The 18209-nt window shown below is 41.8% G+C and overlaps 1 protein-coding gene and 2 long non-coding RNA genes across 14 annotated transcripts; all 3 read right to left on the minus strand.

The window, feature by feature from the left end:
• Positions 1–444: 444 nt before the first annotated feature.
• LOC121997486 (calcium-transporting ATPase 9, plasma membrane-type-like) lies at positions 445–2924 on the minus strand. Of its 8 annotated transcripts, XR_006116289.1 has the most exons (9): positions 2729–2921; positions 2446–2658; positions 2215–2241; positions 1934–2013; positions 1769–1851; positions 1636–1698; positions 1297–1339; positions 1134–1217; positions 445–682 (listed from the first exon to the last, which is right to left on the minus strand). XR_006116289.1 is itself a non-coding variant. In XM_042551926.1 (8 exons), exons 3-7 carry the CDS (start codon positions 2232–2234, stop codon positions 1158–1160), a joined length of 258 nt encoding a protein of 85 aa, XP_042407860.1. In that variant the 5' UTR covers positions 2235–2241; positions 2446–2658; positions 2729–2919; the 3' UTR covers positions 445–682; positions 1134–1157. The 8 variants fall into 8 exon arrangements, 2 of the variants coding, with proteins under 2 accessions (XP_042407860.1, XP_042407861.1); XR_006116287.1 differs by having other exon boundaries at positions 1769–2013; positions 2729–2919; XR_006116288.1 differs by lacking the exon at positions 2215–2241 and having other exon boundaries at positions 2729–2918.
• Positions 2925–6783: 3859 nt separating this feature from the next.
• LOC121997489 lies at positions 6784–9790 on the minus strand. 3 transcript variants are annotated; one of them, XR_006116294.1, is made up of 3 exons: positions 9305–9790; positions 8652–9198; positions 6784–6972 (listed from the first exon to the last, which is right to left on the minus strand). It is a non-coding gene; the product is annotated as an uncharacterized LOC121997489 (long non-coding RNA). The 3 variants fall into 3 exon arrangements; XR_006116296.1 differs by lacking the exon at positions 6784–6972 and adding an exon at positions 8208–8246; XR_006116295.1 differs by lacking the exon at positions 6784–6972 and having other exon boundaries at positions 8361–8882; positions 9011–9198.
• A 4691-nt stretch (positions 9791–14481) lies between these two features.
• On the minus strand, positions 14482–17221 carry LOC121997488. 3 transcript variants are annotated; one of them, XR_006116293.1, is made up of 4 exons: positions 16813–17220; positions 16519–16706; positions 16160–16390; positions 14482–14540 (listed from the first exon to the last, which is right to left on the minus strand). It is a non-coding gene; the product is annotated as an uncharacterized LOC121997488 (long non-coding RNA). The 3 variants fall into 3 exon arrangements; XR_006116292.1 differs by lacking the exon at positions 14482–14540 and adding an exon at positions 15693–15754 and having other exon boundaries at positions 16813–17221; XR_006116291.1 differs by lacking the exon at positions 14482–14540 and having other exon boundaries at positions 15890–16390.
• Positions 17222–18209: the final 988 nt, after the last annotated feature.

Below are 18209 nucleotides of genomic sequence, written 5' to 3' on the forward strand. Positions count from 1 at the left end.
ATACTTATAGGACCGGTTAATAACCAATTCTGATGGATACCTATAGAAGTGATTTTTAACCGATTCTGATGGATACCTATAGAAGCAGTTAATAACTGATGCAAAGGATCCCTTTTAGAAGCGGTCATGACCGGCCCTATAAATTTTTCCAACTCAGAAAATTGATATTTAGAAGCGGTTTGAACCACTTCTAGAAGTCTAGTTATAGGAGCGGTTAAAATCGCTGTTATTAATGAATTACTAATTTTAAAAAAGATTGACAAAAGACTCAAATTCATACCCAATGCTCAAATTAAATCAATTGACAATATTTATAACTGAAATTCATATTAAAGTTATAATGAAGGATCCAAAATGTGTAAAATCCAGAAATGATGAAACAATACATATAAGAGAACCTTCACAAACCTATTTTATTTTCATAACACATAAATATAAATTAGATTATCAAATCAACACATAATATTTATAATTCATTTCAAAATATTCATAACACATAACATTAACTCTACACTATAACACTAACACAATACTTTCTTCAATCTCCAAAATATATACAATACAACCTTCAATAACAAATTTTCTCCACCCAAAAAAACATCAAAAGGTATTTGCTCCAAGCGACAAAAGACATTTGCTCCACGCGACACAAAGGCATTTGCTCCAACCTTCAATAGCAACCCTGAATAGAACCACCAAACCATATTCTATCAACATATTTCAATATATAATGAAAAACATATTTAACAAAAGCTTGCACCAAATTAAAAGGTTGAATTTAATGGGAGATAAGAAAAATTACATGAATTTGCATGAATACGGGGATTTTTGTTTTCCTTTTTACCAGTTTAAAGTTGATGTAAAACAAGTAAAGCTAAAAAGTTTGCTAACAAGAAAGTTGGTGTCAAGAATTAAGAATGGAATATTATAACTCTTCCATCATTTGCATTATAACTCTTCCACCAACATATGTCTCCACAACAGTCATCTAAGAACAAATCTTAATGCGTCAATAATCCAATGAAAGAAAAACTTAGGTTCATGGAATATTGAACAACATGAATTATGTCAATCAATGTATGCAGCCATTGCTGAAATGACAGGAAAGGCTAGTCTTAATAAAATAATCAAACCTGATTCAAGGTCAAAGTTCTAATCTAGTTGCTACAAATAGTTGTTGTTGAACCCATAGTTTCACACACTGAAAGCATTCTTACCTGTTAAATAACACCTAAGAATTACTTAAAGCACATGTTCATGAATCACTTCTCAATCAAATGTAAGATGTGTATTTACCAAGGCTTTGTCTGTCATCATCTTCCGCATTGAATAAGGCAAGCTGGCGTATAGAAAATAACAAATTTAGACATAAGAAAATACAAATAATACAGTTTAGTTTGTAAAAAAGACTATATACACACGTAAAGGTAACAACTCATGGAAGCTCTTCAGCCACTACAACAACCACTATTGCTACCTATCAAGCTTCATAAAAATATATTATATAGCTTTACACATGAAGAGATGAGGAAAGGAGAATAAATGTGTGCTCTAGATGAAATTTGTCATGTAGTAAAAAACCACATACTACGACTGTCAAGATTTTGATGGCTCCATTTACAGTAGTCTTTATACCTGTCTGTCCCTTTATGAATTGAATAGATCCATCCGGGTTCTTTGTATGTCCAAGTAAAGTATCTGAAACATATAGGGAGGACAAATGAGAATTACAAAATGTTGTTATAAAGCGAAGAAGAATGTTGCTTACATAACCAGCAGGACTACTAGAACACCAGCAGCTATAGTCAGCCCTACTATGCCAATGAAAGTAGCAACACCATTCAAGCGTACCTATAAGCAAGAAAAAAAGTAGGCTTGACAGCAAAATTTGCACGGGGCATAAAATAGAATTCACAATTCAGAAAAAAACTACAATGGAGTTTCTCCACCAGTATCCTCTGAAATACTAGCCATCAACAAACCCCATTCAGTATTTATTCCAATTGTAGTTACCTGAATGAAAACAAAAATTGTTAAAATACTGAAAATAGACTAAACAGAGTTTCTTGTATAGAAGATAAAGATTAGCATACTCAAATTGAAGTTCAAATTATTTTCTTACAAGAAGTTAAATTTAAATTGATAGATGTCTCTAGAAAAGATTTCTACTCATAAAAAATTATTAAGAAAAAAATGGTCCAGGCAATCACATACCAACATATTACCATATCCATCAGCAACCTTGCATGCAGACATTAGAAAGGGAGATTTAGGGCAACTTCATCCAAAAAACTCGAACACAGATAAATTGCAATAATAATGTTGTTCAATGGTAACATTATTAACAAACCAACAAATTAACTTAAACAGGTGGATAAGACGATGCCGATTTGGGAATCGAAACTAAACTTCGAATTATCTGAGAAGGAGAAGTAGAGAACGCACCAGGCCTTTCTTCAATAGTTGTGCCGACTCCCTCTCCTGGACTTTGCTGCTGCATCTCCTCCGGAGGGGCGTTGTCTTTGAGGACGGCGCAGCAAAGGCGGCGACGCTTGTGGAAGGGCTTCGAGACGGGAGCCAAAGCCGCTAGCGAAGCGGCGGCGGCCCGATTATTAGGGGGTCAGAGGCGATGCCGAGGGAAGCAAGACAACTGCGTACCTGGAAGGAGAGGTCGAAGGATAGAAACCCTAACATCTAGTGATGGGGAGACGAAGGTTCGGCTGCGTACCTGGAAGGAGGCAGATGCGGAGTGTCGTCAGTGATGGGATGAAGCAAGTGCTCTTCGTGTCCGATGCCGAGATGCCTGCAAGGAAATACAAACCCGATCGTGGAAGCACAGTAGCGGCGATAGGGGGAATAGCGGGCACAGCAACGACGACAAGGGGGATTAGTGGGAATGTGAAATTTTGGATGAGGGAGGGAAGTTAATAAAAAGGTTAATTCTCATTTTATTAAAATCAATGTTATTATTTAATTAATTTAAATTTAATAATAATAACAATCAAATAAAAGAAATATAAAATTATGTTAAGACATCAGAAAATTTTTTGTTAAAATTTTGATTTAAATTTTGAAATGCTGAAAAAAAGTATTGGGTTAAAATTTGACATAATTTTAATATAATATAATATTTTTTTTTGGAGACTATAATTTTTCATTCGGGACTCAGAATCATATAGAGCTCACACGTATTGAATTTAAAGATCTATATTTATTATAAAGGAATCTATAACCACCCAGTTTCGATCAAAAAATAAAAATATGATATTTTAGGATGGAAGTGTGAGTGAGAAAAAAAATATAAGGGTCTCATTTTTATTTTATTAATATTAATGTTATTATTTAACTTATTTTAATTTAATTTTTTTAAAAAATTATAGATTAATATTATATATTATAAATTTTAATATTAATTATGGGCATTGTTTTTTTTAAAATAAAACAGTGACCTTGTTAATAGCAATGGCATTTTTCGAGTTGACCAATGAATACTGATGACCAAGTTAATGGCAAATAAATTCTGGTGAGTAGATTCATAAAGAAATAATAGCGACCAAGGTAGGCCTAAAGCTTATCCAGAGCATCCCTATTATTTATTAGTTTAATGAGTGATCATAAATGTCAAAATACAGAATATTTTTATGCTCTATCAGGGATTTACACCTGCAATTGGCTAAAACAGATTAACTATTTTTTATTAGAGAATGAACTGACAGAGTTATTGTTTTGATTTTTCATGGGTCAAATGATAGAACCAGACTAACTATTTATCCAAAAGATAAAATTAAGATAAAAATTGGGAAAAAAAAGATGAAATTTCTAAAACTTATCAACCAAATCAAAAGGAAAAAATCTAAAATTTTCATGGAGGTGATGATGCCTCTGAAAGGAAAGCAAATTTGATATTGATATCAATATTTCAGGATAATCTCTTTCGGAAGAAGAAAATGTATAGTTCATTACATATATGGATCCACAACAAAGGAATTTTTTACCAAAGTGAGCTTTTCAAAGAAAAAAAACATGGCGGTACATATATAACTATGATTTTTTTTTTTTTGTAGTTTTTTCATAATCAAGTTTCTGCATTTCGAGCATTTGTAATTTTTCCAGAGTTCAACAAGTGTAACTTCAGTTGGGCAATTTCAGAGATCAAAGTCATTGGCATTGCTTGTTTCAAAGCATGGGAAGCTTGAAGAGGATTGCTAGTCCTTGAATAAACATGTTCTATTTCCTGCCCAAAGATAACTCAGACAACCTTTGTTTCATAGGAGTTTCAGAAATTTAAATATCAGTTTCAGATGCAAGTATTTTTTTTATTTAATCCCGTATGTGATCTTTAGAAGCGGTTTAAAACCGCTTCTAAAAGACATTTATAGGATTAGTTATATTAACCGCTTCTATATGTGTCCAACTGCAACGATTTAACAATCGCTTCAACAAAATATCAACTGAAGCGGTTTTAAGAGCAGTTAATATTGACTGATTCTATTGATTCTGCTTTTACAACCACTTTATTGACCGCTGCTAATTTTCTGATCCTAATGTCCATTTTTTTTGTAGTGTTAGGAAATATCAGTTCTGGAGCTCCGGGTCGTCGGGATGTCGTAGCAGCACTTCGGGATCGTTTCATAGGCAGCACGTTGAAGAAGGAATGCTTTGAATGTTTTTGATCCAGCTGCTGCCTCGAAGCCTCCTTAAAATGCCTGCTGGAGGCGCCTCCAAGGCTGTCCGAGGAACCTCTAGGCCCCGAGTCCACCGCGGTGATAAGAGTAGAATAGGTCGCGCCTTATCCTGCTTAAGGCACCTTCAAGCTGCTCTAAGGCGCCTCCAACGCCTAGTCCAAGGCGCCTCCAGCCACGTCTGAGGCGCCTCCCAGTCTTTCGCGCAGACTCGCACCCTAGGTGCCTCCAAGCCCCATGGAGGCGCCTCGGGCACTGTTCATCCGAGGCTAACCACTGAATTTTTGCCCTACAAAACATGTTAGTCCACAAATCCAAAACACATCCTGCAAAACCAAGTTAGCACAGAAATAATATAGTAAATGGAATTGTCGACAGCCATCAGACTGCCCGGGTCTGACTTCAGATTTCCAACCGAAAACCCTAGGTCGGCCCGACGCCTAATGTTCCCTCTACGGGGAATGCGCCCTCACCTACTCCACTCAGGAGAGTTACCTGTTGCAGTGCGATCCTCCAGATCGACTGGACTTTTGCTCAGCACTCGATGCTTCCGGACTTTCTGCTGGACGTTCGCTTCCCGGCTGGTCCAGTCTTTCACCTGGTTCACGACACCATGACTTTCCATATAGGGTTACCACGCCTAGGACTTTTACCTGAAGCCCTCGACCTACCAAGACTTTCCGCATAGGGTTACTGTTGGTGCGGGAAGCATCCGACGATCGAACATTAGTTTTGATTATGTCAAAGGGTTCAAAGTTAAGTTGTTTTGTTATCTAACAAAGTTCATGAGTTTGCAGGAAAGTCCTAAGGTATCTTAGGCAAATGTCCTAACTGTGGTTAAGCAGGTAAAAACCCTAGGGGGTGGCAACCCTAGGTCATAGGGGGTGGTAACCCTATGCGAAGAAAAGTCCTAGCTGCGGTTAGGCAAGGTGAAAACCCTAGGGGGTGGTAACCCTAGGCCATAAGGGGTGGTAACCCTATGCGGAAAGTCTTGGCGGGTCGAGTGCTTCAGGCAAAAGTCCTAGGGGGGTAACCCTAGGTGGATAGTCCTAGTGTCGCGAACCAGGTGAAAGACTAGACCAGCTGAGAAGCGGGCGTCCAGCAGAAAGTCCGGAAGCATCGAGCGCCGAGCAAAAGTTCAGTCTATCTGGAGGATCGCACTGGCAACAGGTAAATCTCCTGAGTGGAGTAGGTGAGGACGCGTTCCCCGTAGAGGGAATAGTAGGCGTCGGGTCGACCTAGGGTTTCAGTTGGAAATCTGAAGTCAGACTCGGACAGTTCGATGACTGTCGTTTAATTATATCATTTATGTTTTATGTGCTAACTTTGTGTTGCAGGGTATTTTTGGGATTAACATATCTTGCAGGGACCAAAGTGCAAATAATAGCCTCGGATGAATAGTACCGAGGCGCCTCCATGGAGCTTGGAGGCGCCTCGGGTGCAAAACCTGAGCTGGCTGTGAAGCAAGCTTGGAGGCGCCTTGGAGGAAGCCAAGGCGCCTTGAACAAGTTGATGAAGGAGCCTTGGAGAGGCTGAAGGCGCCTTGAACCATATAGAGTTCGACCAGGTCAGTTCTGATCCACGCGGGTGACGCGGCCAACCTGGAGGCGCCTTGGAGGGGTTTAAGACACCTTAAACACTCTTTATAAGCAGTGTTCGACCAGCAGCTCAATACATCTTCTGTCAAGCAATCCTTCTGCGACCAACTGCTAACGACACGATCCCGAAGTGCTGCGACAACCACCCGACGACCCGGAGCTCCGAATCTTCATTTCTTAATTGTCGTTGGTATAATTAATTCTTGTCAATTATTGCACTTCAGCTTGTGTCACACCCCAGGTAGTCCCTGCCAGAAGAAATTTCGACAACATCTCCCCTGTACGGGTGACAATATGAATCCAGAATACATATATCTCTATACCTCGGCCATACACGGCCGGAATAATACAATACAAATAAGAAACAATCCACACAGTTATATTCAACATTTCCACACAGATATAATATGAACAATCCACGCAGTTATATAAAAAAAGAACGATATAGAATCCTCGAAGATATATGTAAACATCCTACTCCACTACAACGAAGAAAGACAAAATCCACGAAGTAATGAAAATATATCCGCAGCGGAAAACCAAAAGTAGTAAACCCAAGTGTTCGATATAAAGTCCACAATACAAAACTCACATCACAAGTATATAAAATGCAAAAGCAAAACAGATCCTAATAACAGGAAAGCCTCGCGATAAAGGGGCTAGCGACTGGAATCTCTCCTGACGGCCTCAACCTGAAAAATAGTAACAACGGGGTGAGTTCAAAGAACTCAGCAGGTAATCCAATAGATATGTACAACAACATATAACTACTAGCAATATCCTAAGGTACAGTCTCCTAAACCATAGGATCTATAGTACAGTTTCCTAACAGTACAATCTACGGTACAATCTCCTAACAGTATAACAGATATGCATAGCTGAAATAAACTGTAATAACCAGCAATAGGCATAAAGTACAGTCTATAGCAAGAATAATAAGAAAATGCATAACTGAAATAAACTGTACTCACCTGCGAGGCTTGGGCAAATGACTAAGGACATACACAGACAAAGATAGTCAGAGCAATAAGCATGTATCCTGTATGCATGTCAATCATATGCAGTCACCCAAGTGCATCATCCAATATGCAACACTCACAATAAATGCAATATGTGCATATGATGCAATATGACATGGTCACCCCTGTCAGCTAGTCAGCCATCTCACACATAATGGTGAGACCGAGTGGGTAGGGCTGTGACACCGTGCACTCTGTCGTCACTACCCCTGATGAGTGACCGAGTGGACGGGATGCTGTCGGAGTACACACATCCTCCTACCTCAGACATAGTGAGGGAGCGCAATGCTCTCATCTCCCGGTACACAATGACGGGGAGGGATCCCTGCCTGCTACCACGCTGCAGTCACACTACCCATGAGCGGACCAGCGGAGCACTACAGAGCTAACTACCATACACACCTTAGTGCTGTGCCACTACCCATGAGTGGACACGCTGTGTGCAGGCCCATGTAGCCGACCGACGAGCTCAACAACAATGTAGTCGTTAATCGCCCAGCATGCAATCATGCGATATGGTGCGTGCGGCTACAGTATGTCATACCTGAACATATCCTCCTCCATATGCGTAGGTGCTAATAAAACAAACGCATATGTATAACAATGATTTAAGCAATGCAAATCCAGCAACATATAACAAGTATCTCCAGCAACTAATCAAGTGTAGATAAGCATCATAAATATCCATCTCTATGAACATATATACACATGGCAAAAGATAAAAGCATCTCATTCTAAAGTACAACAACTAACAGAAGAAGCATGTGATAGGTATCAACTAAGCTAAGACCAAGGAAGAAATAAATCTACCATCTACCACTAGTAATTATATATAAACTATACATATCATAAGACAGTATCAAAAGATAAGTCAAAGGGTACCCGCCTCAAATAGAAGGTACAAATCAAACAATCCAAGGTCGAGACGCCCGTCTCGAATCAGAATCCTGCGTCAAACAACATCTATATATTTTATTTAGCTAAATCTATATGAATAGCTAAATAAAATCTCTAAAACTAAATTAGGGTAAAACCCTAATCCACAATCTCAACCTACCTAATTTAAATCTAACAGTTAATTAGGATTAGTTACCTAATCCCTAGTCACCAATTAGATTAGAAATCTAAACTTAAATTAAACCCAATAGTTGACTAGGGTTAGTTACCTTAACCCTAATCATTCCATTCGATTAAATCTAAGTAAATATATCTAATCACAATCAACCACTAATTACAACCTACACATGATCATGCAATCACTATTATACTAAAATCTACAACCCGGATCAAATACCTACACATAAGCCTAATTCAATACATTCACATCATGTATCAACTACCTCTATACGTACCTCAATTCAACCACTGGAATATAAGGTGATCTGCTGGAACTAGGGGAAATGGCAGGTGGGAATGTTACCAGAACCAAGAACAACAAATCTCACAGCCCTCATCCATTAATCCACCACTGAAGATCATCACTGTTGGAACCCATCAATCCATAGAATCCAATAGAATGGAACAAAACCTCCTCTTTGCCCGGATCGACCTGCTGTCAACCAAGATGTTGCTGGATGGAGGTTCTGCCAAGACAAAGGTGAGCTACTGGATCAAGAACAATCCCCAGCACACAAATTGAAATCCACAGACAGATCCTCACAGGAATCAAACGGATCACCACAGAAATTAAGCAGTGATCACCTAATCTTACCTCACTGATCGGATCAAGATTGGAATCAACAATTCACTCTCTGTTCATCCTCAACCATAGATGATTGCTGCCGGAAGGAGACGTTGCTGGATTGCAGAACACCACAGCAAGACCTCCCTGTTGGAAATTCTTCCCCACTCGATCGAGGTCTTAATCAGCAGCAACAAACAAGGGATCCAAGATCCGATCTGGAATCGCGGACGATCAAAGAGGAATAGAGCAAGAATCGACAAAGAAGACTCGAAACTAGGGCACAAATCAAAGAACAGGAAAGAGGAAGGATCGGTCACTTACCCGTGGAACCCTAATTGCCCCTTCACGCCGGCGATCGGCGATGGCTCGATCTAGGGGCATCGGTTGTTGACACGAGGAGACGAGATCCTGTCGCTTGCTGAAGTCGACGGGAAGTAAGAAACCAGAGGAGAGAAGGGTTGTTGTAGCTAGCTCCGAGACCCGATCTGCGCCAGCAACGCCGAGCAAAAAGAAGGGTTGCCGCTTGCCAGGAGCAGAAACGCACGAGGAACAGAGATCCCTCGGTCGAAGATGACCTAGATTCCGCTGGTTTCAGTCGAGCTCCGATGACGTGCTCCTCTGACGAATGAAGATGGTCGCAGAGGTTTGCCGGCTTCTACTCGTCCGCGAGAGAACAAGGAAGAAGGGAAGAGAGGGGAGATCGGGGAAGGAGGGCTCGGGTTCGGCGTTTGGGGGGAAATAAAAAGAAAAGGAAAAGAATTAATAATTAAAAACTTTTCCTCACTTAAACGGGTATCCCAAATAGGCTTTATCCGGACCCGTAAATCGATCCCCTCAAAACCCTCTTACAAGTTCCGAAAAATTCTCAGAAAAATTCTAAAAATTCCGAAAAAATTCTATAAGGCTATTTCTGAAATAACCCTATTTATTTAAATTTTCCGAGATCTCACATCCTCCCCTACTAATAAAAATTTGGTTCCCAAATTCCGCTATAACCAACAGCCAACACTATATCATAACCACACTGTATAAATGCTGAAAGAAACTCTAACCCACATACCTCAAGTAAAGAGATGAGTGTATCGAGCTCGAATCGTATCCTCCAGCTCCCAAGTAGCCTCCTCGTCAGAATGATGCTGCCATCCGACTTTAACCAGCCGGACAGTCTTGTTCCGCAACTGGCGCTCTCTGTGGTCAGGAATCCGCACCGGAACCTCCTCGTAAGTGACGTCGGGCTGAATAGGAACTGATACATCTGACAGAACATGTGCCGGATCGGATACGTATCTCCCCAGCATAGATACATGGAATACATCGTGGATGCCCGCTAGAGATGGTGGTAGCGCCAAACGGTAAGCTATTGTTCCAATCCTCTCCAAGATCTGGAATGACCCAATATATCGTGGAGCTAACTTACCTCGAAGACCAAATCTCTTCACCCCTTTTGTGGGTGAAACTCTCAAAAATACATGATCACCAATGGAGAACTCCAGGGGTCTCCGCCGCTGATCAGCATAACTCTTCTGACGGTCCTGAGCCTCTGACATTCTCCGTCCGATAGTACAAATCAACTTTGCCTCCTGCTGAGCTCTCTGAGGTCCTAACAACTGGGCCTCCCCAACCTCCTCCCAGAGGATGGGTGTCCGACAAGGTCTACCATACAACGCCTCAAACGGTGCCATCTGGATAGCCGAAGGATAGCTGTTGTTGTAGGCGAACTCCACTAATGGCAGGTGGTCCTCTCAGCTGCCTCCGAAGTCCATAACACAAGACCTCAGCAAATCCTCCAAAATCTGAATGGTCCGCTCTGACTGTCCATCTGTCTACGGATGGAATGCCGTACTGAAACAGAGCTGTGTGCCCAAGGCTTGCTGCAGACTCTGCCAGAATCGGGACGTGAACCGTGGGTCTCTATCCGATATGATGCTCAAAGGAACACCATGTAATCTAATAATCTCACGACAGTATAGCTCTGCTAATCGATCCAAAGAATCTGTCTTCTGGATCGCTATAAAATGTGCGGATTTGGTTAATCGGTCAACGATTACCCAAATCGCATCATGACCTCGTCGAGTCCTAGGCAATCCTACCATGAAATCCATAGTAATATGCTCGCACTTCCACTCTGGAATAGGGATCCTCTGAAGTAATCCAGCAGGTCTCTGATGCTCAGCCTTCACCTGCTGACAGACAAGACATCTAGCTACAAACTCTGCGATGTCTTTCGTCATACCGTTCCACCAATAGGAACGCCTCAAATCACAATACATACGGGTCCCACCTGGGTGGATAGCAAATCTAGAGCGATGAGTCTCCTGAAGTAGCTCCTCCATAACCGGATGAGACTGAGGCACACATAATCTGCCTTGGAAATAAACAATACCCTCGTCATCTCGTGTAAACTCGGTCTGCTGTCCGGAAGCTATCTGGCTGTCAATGAACTGTAAATGCTGATCTCTGGCCTGGGCCTCTCGAATGCTCATCCTGATCGACGACTGAACAACCATGGTAACAAGAATACCCTGCTCTGTCCGTCCCTGCTCCTCAAGGCCCAACTCGGAGAATCCCTGAATCAAGTCCGTGACTAAAACTCGGTGACAAGCTAAAGTCCCTCTGGACTTCCTGCTAAGTGCATCAGCAAGCACATTAGCTTTACCCAGATGGTAGCTAATAGTACAATCATAGTCCTTCAGGAACTCCATCCATCTCCTCTGTCGGAGATTGAGTTCTTTCTGTGTAAAAATATATTTGAGACTCTTATGATTAGTGAGAATCTCAAAAGTAATATCATAAAGATGATGTCGCCAAATCTTCAAAGCAAAGATAATAGCGGCTAGCTCTAAATCATGTACTGGGTAGTTCTTCTCATGCTCCTTCAACTGACGAGAAGCATAGAAGACTACCTCACCGTGCTGCATCAAAACAGCGCCCAAGCCCTGAAGAGATGCGTCTGTGTAAGCTGATACTAATCTCTGCTTCAGCTCCTGGAAGCTGGTCTCGCAAGCCTCTGACCACGTGAACTTCACGCCTTTCCGGGTCAAACGTGTCAACGACATAGCAATACTGGAGAAACCCTCAACGAATCGTCTGTAATATCCAGCTAGTCCCAAGAAACTACGGATCTCCTGGACTGACTTCGGCTGCTCCCAGCTAGTGATAGCCTCGATCTTCTGTGAATCTACTGAAATACCTCGGCTAGACACCACATGTCCTAGAAAACCAACTGAGGGAAGCCAAAATGCACACTTGCTGAACTTCGCATACAGATGATGTCGTCGAAGAGTCTCCAAGACAATGCGAAGGTGATGCGCATGTTCCTCCTCGGAATATGAATAGATCAATATGTCATCGATAAATACAATCACAAACTGATCCAGATACTACAAAAAGATACGGTTCATCAGATCCATAAATATTGCAGGAGCATTGGTAAGCCCAAATGACATTACCAAAAACTCATAATGTCCGTATCTGGTGCGAAATGCTGTCTTCTGAATATCAGAATCTCTAACTCTCAGCTGATGATATCTAGACCTCAGATCAATCTTAGAATACACTGATGTATCTCTGAGCTGATCAAATCAATCCTCAATCCGTGGCAAGGGGTACTTATTTCGGATAGTCACTGCATTCAACTGCCTATAATCGATGCACAACCTCAGAGTACCATCCTTCTTCTTGACGAATAGTACAGGAGAACACTAGGGCGGAATACCGTGGGGTTCTCCACAAGGACACCGGAATGCTCCTGCCCGTGCATGCCATATGCAGCTGTTGCAGGAGGAGTTGTCCTCTGCTGATGATGCGAAGATTGGGCTCTCAGCCCGCTTCGCTGAGTCCCGGAATGACCAGCCTATCCTCGCGAAATAGAAATCCTGGAGGTTACCTGTTGAGACTTCAGCGCACAGTCTCGGCTCAAATGTCCAGGCAGTTTGCAATAATAGCAAACTAACTGTCCCAGAGTGCATGCAAAGATGATGTGATCTCGGGACCTGCATCGAGTGCCGTGAGAGTCACCGGTGGACAGTTTCCGGTTCTGCTGAGAAGACCGGGAACATCCTGATAAAGATCATCCTGATTTCTGGGGTCATCCCGATGACCCAGAAGTACCTTGACCTGTCTGAGTGTGACTGCTCTGCTGCTGTCCCGAAGTCTGTGGCTGTTGGATCTGTCCAGAAGTCCGATCAGTCTGCTTCCTCCTTGTCTGCATTCACTCTCTGATGAGCAGACTCAATCATAAGCGCACTATCTAGTGCCTTTGTGTATGATACTATACTAAGACCGGCAATCTTCACCTGAAGATGTCCGTCCAGTCCCTGGACAAACTGAAGCATACGAGATCTATCCTTGACAACTAACTCAGGACAGAATCTGGCCAACCGATTAAATTCGGCATTATACTCCATCACTGAGCCATTATTCTGCCGAAGACTCAGAAAATCCTGCCATCGTGTCATCTGATACGCCCGGGGAAAATACTGACTCTCGAATGCCTCTCTAAATCTCGCCCAAATAATATACTGCTCGCCTATAATCGAGCGTTGAGTGTCCCACCAGATCTCTTCCTCGTCTCGTACCTCAAGTACGCAGTAGTAGGTACGACTGGAGGGGTGTCAGGTATACTGAAGGTGATACCACTAGTGGTATAGTCGAGGTATGTACCTCTGAAGTCCGAACCGTCGGGGTCTTATAATCCGACGTGCATATAATATCCTGATGAGTTTGTTCCTAACGGACAAGCTCGACCCGAGCAGATCTCTCCGAAGACTCTATCTCCAGAGAATCTATCGACCTCTTACGTGGATGTCCACGTCTCGGTACCGGAACAAGTGTATGCGTCATATCTGTCAACAAAATGTTATCCAGATATCACTATAAGTATGAAAACTATAAAATTACCTCATTTACCTATTTGCCGTCTGGAGATATCCGGTCGCTGCTTAGCCCCCAAATAGAACCAATAAAACCTCGTCAAAATACCTCGGAATTCCGAAACGATAAAATCGACGGAAATCCGTACAATCCGAAAATATCCAGATAAGCTCGCAAAACTCGTAAGCACTAGTATCAGAACAGCTCTGATACCAAATAAATTGTCACGCCCAGGTAGTCCCTGCCAGAAGAAATTTCGGCAGCATCTCCCCTGTACGGGTGACAATATGAATCCAGAATACATATATCTCTATACCTCGGCCACACACGGCCGGAATAATACAATACAAATAAGAAACAATCCACGCAGTTATATTCAACATTTCCACACAGATATAATATGAACAATCCACGCAGTTATATAAAGAAAGAACGATATAGAATCCTCGAAGATATATGTAAACATCCAACTCCACTACAACGAAGAAAGACAAAATCCACGAAGTAATGAAAATATATCCACAGCGGAAAACCAAAAGTAGTAAACCCAAGTGTTCGATATAAAGTCCACAATACAAAACTCACATCACAAGTATATAAAATGCAAAAGCAAAACAGATCCCGACAACAGGAAAGCCTCGCGATAAAGGGGCTAGCGACTGGAATCTCTCCTGACGGCCTCAACCTGAAAAATAGTAACAACGGGATGAGTTCAAAGAACTCAGCAGGTAATCCAATAGATATGTACAACAACATATAACTACTAGCAATATCCTAAGGTACAGTCTCCTAAACCATAGGATCTATAGTACGCTTTCTAAGATCTGATCTGACAATCTCCTAACGATTATAAGATATGCATTGAAATAAATCAATAACCAGAATAGGCATAAAGTATCTATAGCAAGAATAATAAGAAAATGCATAATCGAAATAAATCAGACTCACTGCGAGGCTTGGGCAAATGACTAAGGACATACTGTACAAAGATAGTCGAGCGATAAGCATGTATCTGTGTATCGCCAATCATATCGATCACCCAAGTGCATCATCAATATGCAACACTCACAATAAATGCAATATGCGTATGATGCGATATGGTCACCCCGTCACTAGTCGACCATCTCACATAATGGTGAGACCGAGTGGGTAGGGGCGTGACACTGCTCTGTCGTCACTACCCGATGAGTGACCGAGTGGACGGGATGTTGTCGGAGTACACACATCCTCCTACCTCGGACATAGTGAGGGCCTTGATGCTCTCGTCTCCGACACAATGATCGGGAGGGATCCACCGCTACCACGCTACTGATCACACTACCCATGAGCGGACCAATGAGCACTACAGAGCTAACTACCATACACACCCTAGTGTTGTGCCACTACCAGTGGACACGCCGTGTGTAGGCCCCATGAGCCGGCCGACGAGCTCAACAACAATGGAGTCGTCGATCCCAGCACGCAATCATGCGATATGGTGCGTGTGGCTACTATGTCATACTGAACATATCCTCCTCCATACGCGTAGGTGCTAAAAAAGCAAACGCATATATAATAATGATTTAAGCAATGAATCCAAGAACATATAACAAGTATCTCCAGCAACTAATCAAGTGTAGATAAGCATCATAAATATCCATCTCTATGAACATATATACACATGGCAAAAGATAAAAGCATCTCATTCTAAAGTACAACAACTAACAGAAGAAGCATGTGATAGGTATCAACTAAGCTAAGACCAAGGAAGAAATAAATCTACCATCTACCACTAGTAATTATATATAAACTATACATATCATAAGACAGTATCAAAAGATAAGTCAAAGGGTACCCGCCTCAAATAAAAGGTACAAATCAAACAATCCAAGGTCGAGACGCCCGTCTCGAATCAGAATCCTGCGTCAAACAACATATATATATTTTATTTAGCTAAATCTATATGAATAGCTAAATAAAATCTCTAAAACTAAATTAGGGTAAAACCCTAATCCACAATCTCAACTTACCAAATTTAAATCTAACAGTTAATTAGGGTTAGTTACCTAATCCCTAATCACCAATTAGATTAGAAATCTAAACTTAAATTAAACCCAATAGTTGACTAGGGTTAGTTACCTTAACCCTAATCATTCCATTCGATTAAATCTAAGTAAATATATCTAATCACAATCAACCACTAATTACAACCTACACATGATCATGCAATCACTATTATACTAAAATCTACAACCCGGATCAAATACCTACACATAAGCCTAATTCAATACATTCACATCATGTATCAACTACCTCTATACGAACCTCAATTCAACCACTGGAATATAAGGTGATCTGCTGGAACTAGGGGAAATGGCAGGTGGGAATGTTACCAGAACCAAGAACAAGAAATCTCACAGCCCTCATCCATTAATCCACCACTGAAGATCATCACTGTTGGAACCCATCAATCCATAGAATCCAATAGAATGGAACAGAACCTCCTCTTTGCCCGGATCGAGCTGCTGTCAACGAAGATGTTGTTGGATGGAGGTTCTGCCAAGACGAAGGTGAGCTAATGGATTAAGAACAATCCCCAGCACATAAATTGAAATCCACAGACAGATCCTCACAGGAATCAAACGGATCACCACAGAAATTAAGCAGTGATCACCTAATCTTACCTCACTGATCGGATCAAGATTGGAATCAACAATTCACTCTCTGTTCATCCTCAACCATAGATGATTGCTGCCGGAAGGAGACGTTGCTGGATTGCAGAACACCACAGCAAGACCTCCCTGTTGGAAATTCTTCCCCACTCGATCGAGGTCTTAATCAGCAGCAACAAACAAGGGATCCAAGATCCGATCTGGAATCGCGGACGATCAAAGAGGAATAGAGCAAGAATCGACAAAGAAGACTCGAAACTAGGGCACAAATCAAAGAACAGGAAAGAGGAAGGATCGGTCACTTACCCGTGGAACCCTAATTGCCCCTTCACGCCGGCGATCGGCGATAGCTCGATCCAGGGGCATCGGCTGTTGACGCGAGGAGACGAGATCCTGTCGCTTGCTGAAGTCGACGAGAAGTAAGAAACCAGAGGAGAGAAGGGTTGTTGTAGCTAGCTCCGAGACCCGATCTGCGCCAGCAACGTCGAGCAAAAAGAAGGGTTGCCGCTTGCCAGGAGCAGAAACGCACGAGGAACAGAGATCCCTCGGCCGAAGATGACCTAGATTCCGCTGGTTTCAGTCGAGCTCCGATGACGTGCTCCTCTGGCGAATGAAGATGGTCGCAGAGGTCTGCCGACTTCTACTCGTCCGCGAGAGAACAAGGAAGAAGGGAAGAGACGGGAGATCGGGGAAGGAGGGCTCGGGTTCGGCGTTTGGGGGAAATAAAAAGAAAAGGAAAAGAATTAATAATTAAAAACTTTTCCTCACTTAAATGGGTATCCCAAACAGGCTTTATCCGGACCCGTAAATCGATCCCCTCAAAACCCTCTTACAAGCTCCGAAAAATTCCCAGAAAATTTCTAAAAATTCCGGAAAAATTCTATAAGGCTATTTCTGAAATAACCCTATTTATTTAAATTTTCCGAGATCTCACAGCTTGTAATTATTCTGAACTTATAGTTGTTGCCCACGAAAAGCGATCAAGGATTGCGGGCCTTCGATTAGGAGTCGTCACAGGCTCCGAACGAAGTAAACGACCGTGTTCTTGTGTGTTTGCTTTTTATTTATTCCGCTGCGTGTTTTAACTCCGATAGTTTTACGAATAAAACGAAATAGCCACGAGCGCTATTCACCCCCCCTCCCTTTAGCGCTTCTCGATCCAACAATTGGTATCAGAGTGGGGTCGCTTTGAACTGGTGCAACCACCATTCATGCATTTTTTCGTGGCTTTGTCGTTTATATAGGTTAAAAACTGGTTTTAAAAAATTAATTTTCATCTTTTCACAATTGGTTGGGATTAACGAAATATCGAATCTAGCAAAATTTGAAATAATATTTTTTTAATAATATTTTATTATTTTTTCTTAAAATTAGTGAATTGTTAGTTTTATCCTTCTCTAGTACTACTAATCCAAGATCAAGTCCTGGGACAAATTTTTTTTGTGTTCCTTGTGCAAGTTATTAATGGCTCTTCAAGAAGGCTACAACACAACCCGACCCCCGCTCTTCTCCGGCGAAGAATTCGGCTATTGGAAAGGCCGAATGGAGTCATACCTAAAAATCGAGTTTGAAGTCTGGATGATCACCAAGATCGGGCTCGAACTACCAACTGATGGCGCCGGAAAACTGGTACCTTACGAGAACTGGGAGGTGAACATAATCAAGAAGGTCGAGGCAAATGCCAAAGCAACATATACACTCCA

This window comes from Zingiber officinale, chromosome 6A (assembly GCF_018446385.1).
Source record: "Zingiber officinale cultivar Zhangliang chromosome 6A, Zo_v1.1, whole genome shotgun sequence".
Lineage (NCBI taxonomy): Eukaryota > Viridiplantae > Streptophyta > Magnoliopsida > Zingiberales > Zingiberaceae > Zingiber > Zingiber officinale.